This window comes from Quercus suber, unplaced genomic scaffold (genome assembly GCF_002906115.3).
Source record: "Quercus suber isolate HL8 unplaced genomic scaffold, Cork oak 2.0 scaffold_63, whole genome shotgun sequence".
In the NCBI taxonomy this organism is placed as follows: Eukaryota; Viridiplantae; Streptophyta; class Magnoliopsida; order Fagales; family Fagaceae; genus Quercus; species Quercus suber.
Window position 1 is genome coordinate 176,359 of NW_027069528.1, and position 3,427 is coordinate 179,785.

The following is a 3,427-nucleotide window of genomic DNA, read 5'->3' on the forward strand; positions in this document are numbered from 1 at the left end:
AGGGTATTTTTCTCTTTTATTGTGAATTTTTTTTTTTTTTTTTTTTTTTAAAGGGTATGCATAACAATTCCTTAATTTTTTCTTAGGTATTGTAAAAATATGGGAAAATTTGTAAATTATTAATAAATCAGAGGTGAATATTACTCTATTTTATAGTTTGTGAGGAAAAAGTGCTTTTTTTTTGGGGGGGGGGGGGGGGAATTGGGGGACAAGTGCAATTAACTATTATTTTTAATTCTTATAATTTACATTAAAATCCGATTTTTTTTTCTTTTACTAAAGATATTAAAGTTCTTGACTTTACCTTAAACTTCACCAATGAGTTGAGCGGAGCGACTATATATGATAAGAAGGGTAGACTACCCTACCATATATCTCTCCTAAAACCCATAAAAAGTAGGAATTTTATGCATTAAGTATGCTCTCTTAATTAATAAAATCTCATACGTAATTTAAACTCTTTCCTTTTTAACCCTTTTATTGTATTACAAAAAAAAATTTAAATTAAAATTAAAAAAAAAAAAAAAAAACTCCTTTTGAGGGGGTAGAACTCGAATTTTTTTTTAAGAGAGTTTTACCTATGGTGTCCGCTCTTGATGATAACTTTTTATCATCAGATCAAGATACCAATTAGTTTTTTGGTATATGTGGGGATTGAACTCTAGATCTCTATTCAACCATTTGAGACTTTACCAATTGAACTAATTGGAACCCATGAACTAGAATCTTATGTTAGGCACACACTTGGGTTTCAAGTTCCTTGAGGGAATTTTATAAAATTCCATATTTGGATGCTAGGATTTAGGGATTGAGACCTTAAAGGTTCAAGTATGGCTTAGGAATGGGAGGCATAGTAGTTAGGGTGATCACATGACCATCTGACTAGCACAAAAAATACACACACACATAATTATATTTAAAGTAATATGTTTTATCTACCCTAAAGAAAATATTGACCACCCTGACTTGATAATCTTAAGAATTTTGATTCAATAAAAATAAGAGTAATGTCAGGTTCATGATAAAATGTAACAACAATTTCACATAACATTCCAAAAAGTATGTCAACTCACACATGGACTTTTTTTAATCTCTAATTAATTTTTTTTTTTTTTTTGTATGCTAATATTGGAATTTTTGCGACATCTTATTGTGTTTCTAGCATTACTCACAAAATAATCTTGGTCCCAAACATAATCCTTAACTCCTTAAACAAAAACAAATAACAATAAAATTTCAAATAACAATAAAAAAGCTCAAATTACATCAAAAATAGCCCCCAGAAAAATAAGATTAAGTTAAACAAGAACAAATTAAAAAAAACAAAAGGTCATTAAAAAAAAAAAATAAAAACCTCTAATCATTCACAATTCGTAACTCGTTCAAACCATTTCTTAAAAATAATTAAATAATTACTTATTTTATTTCTTGAAAAAATGTACCAAAAGAGAGATTGTGACTATGAGTTCTCAATAACACTGGAGTTCTGCTCCTTAGCAGCTTGGGTCCCAATCATAACATGTATCATCATCATTTTCAGATTCAGACTCTTTCTCATTTTATTACTATCTCAGGATTTTCTCACTTAATTTTTCATCAATCTTTTTTTTGCTTTTCAAATTTTGTTTGTAGAAGACAATTGTGAAACTTCATATATTTGCATTTATTTTTTTAAGATGTCGATATATTCAGTTTTATTTTTATTAGATTTGGTATAATTTAAGTTTCTTAATGACTAGCTTAGAAAAAAAATTTCTGGAACCGCCACCACTAATTTCAAATTGATTTGCTGCTAACCATCCGCATTTCAATTGGTTTCTTATGACACAAAGGATGTTTTATTTTTCTTTTCTTAAAAAAAAAAAAAAAATTCCATAAGAAGACCGTTATACCTTACTAGTCTAATTTAGTAATTTCATTGCCCTGTAATTAAACAGACAGTCAAACCCCAAAAAAAAAAACAACATCACCTTACCAAACCAGGCCTAGGCCTACTAATAAATAGAAATCGAATTCCCCAACCTTAATTTGACATAAATAAAAAGAGAAAGAGAAATGGTAGCAGTTAACGAATAAAGCTCCTAAAACCACTACAGTGAGCCACGTGTAAGAAATTGGTGAAAGATGAAACAGGGTATTATACTAGGTAGCTTAATAGACAGACCCAAAACCAAAACCGAAACAGACACATAAATAATAAAAATATAGAGATTTCAGCTAATTCGACTGATAAAGTTTTTAATGATTAACTAAAAAATTTAAGATTTAATTTCACCATACAAAAAAAATTGATTAATATTTTAACTTAATACAAAGAGCTATCAAAAACCACCGTCATGTGTTGAAACCTTCTCTCCAAACAAAATAATAATAAAAATACAATACGTACTAGTAACACATAACCGTCCCAATTAAAAAGCCGTCCATTTTATCACTTTCCACTTTCTAGTTTCCAAAGAATCCAAACCCCACCAGCCCCCTCTCTTAACTTTCCACTTTCCTCTCTGTCTCTCAAATTCACAATCATATCTCAATTCCTCTCCACTCTCACTGTTTTTTCTTCCTAACAAGAAGAGTAAAGCGCAATGAAAATGGAATCCAAATCCAACGCCAATCATATTCCCGCTCAGATCTCGCTTTCTAGTTTCTCTCCTTCACAAGCAACTACTGCTACTCTACTACACCCACAATTTTTTCTGTCTATAAAAATGGCCACCCTCCAGAAGTTCAAGCTCCTTGCAACTCAGTGCGCGGTAGTCGCCGGAAGCCCCACCCGAAGCCCGTCGGCGAGTCCTGTCATCCATCTCCGTCGCCGCAAGACTCTCCGGATGCTCCTTAACCGCACGGACCGACGATTCTCTCGCCGAAACGACTCGCCGTCGGAGATGGACTCCGATCCCAATCCCACATCGAGAAACAACAACAACAACAATAAGAACAGTAGCAAAGAGGTTAGGGTTCGGCATAAGTTAAAGGACTTGTTCGTGTCCTCTCCGCCAATTGAAGATAGGGTTTCCGATTCTAGATTTAACCGTCAAGAAGATGAGGCCGGGTTGTCACCGGCAACCGGAAGCGCTGGTGGTAGTGGAGGAGGAGTAGGTGGAAACGGCTTTGCGGCTAGGCGTGGTGGCGGAATCGGCCCTTTCAGACCGATAACGGCGTCGTTTCGGTATAGATTGCTGAGAAGACCTTGGCGACCTGTACTCGTCACCATTCCGGAGTAGAAACCAGCCAAAATAATTGTACGGATATATTCCGAAATTTCCTTTTTCTTTTTCTTTTTTTCTTTTATTTTATTTATATTTTTCATTTTCCTTTTTTTTTTTTAATTTTGGGAAAGCTTCTTTTTTTTTTTTTTTTTGGGTGACATTTTGGAGGTATTTAAAATAGATGAGGCAAAAATGTGAATATCTTGGGTTTGCTAAAA

At 33.2% G+C, this 3,427-nt stretch overlaps 1 protein-coding gene across 1 annotated transcript; it reads left to right on the forward strand.

The window, feature by feature from the left end:
- Positions 1 to 2,708: 2,708 nt before the first annotated feature.
- LOC112011247 (uncharacterized) lies at positions 2,709 to 3,224 on the forward strand. The gene has a single exon (XM_065772758.1). It carries the CDS (start codon positions 2,709 to 2,711, stop codon positions 3,222 to 3,224), a length of 516 nt encoding a protein of 171 aa, XP_065628830.1.
- Positions 3,225 to 3,427: the final 203 nt, after the last annotated feature.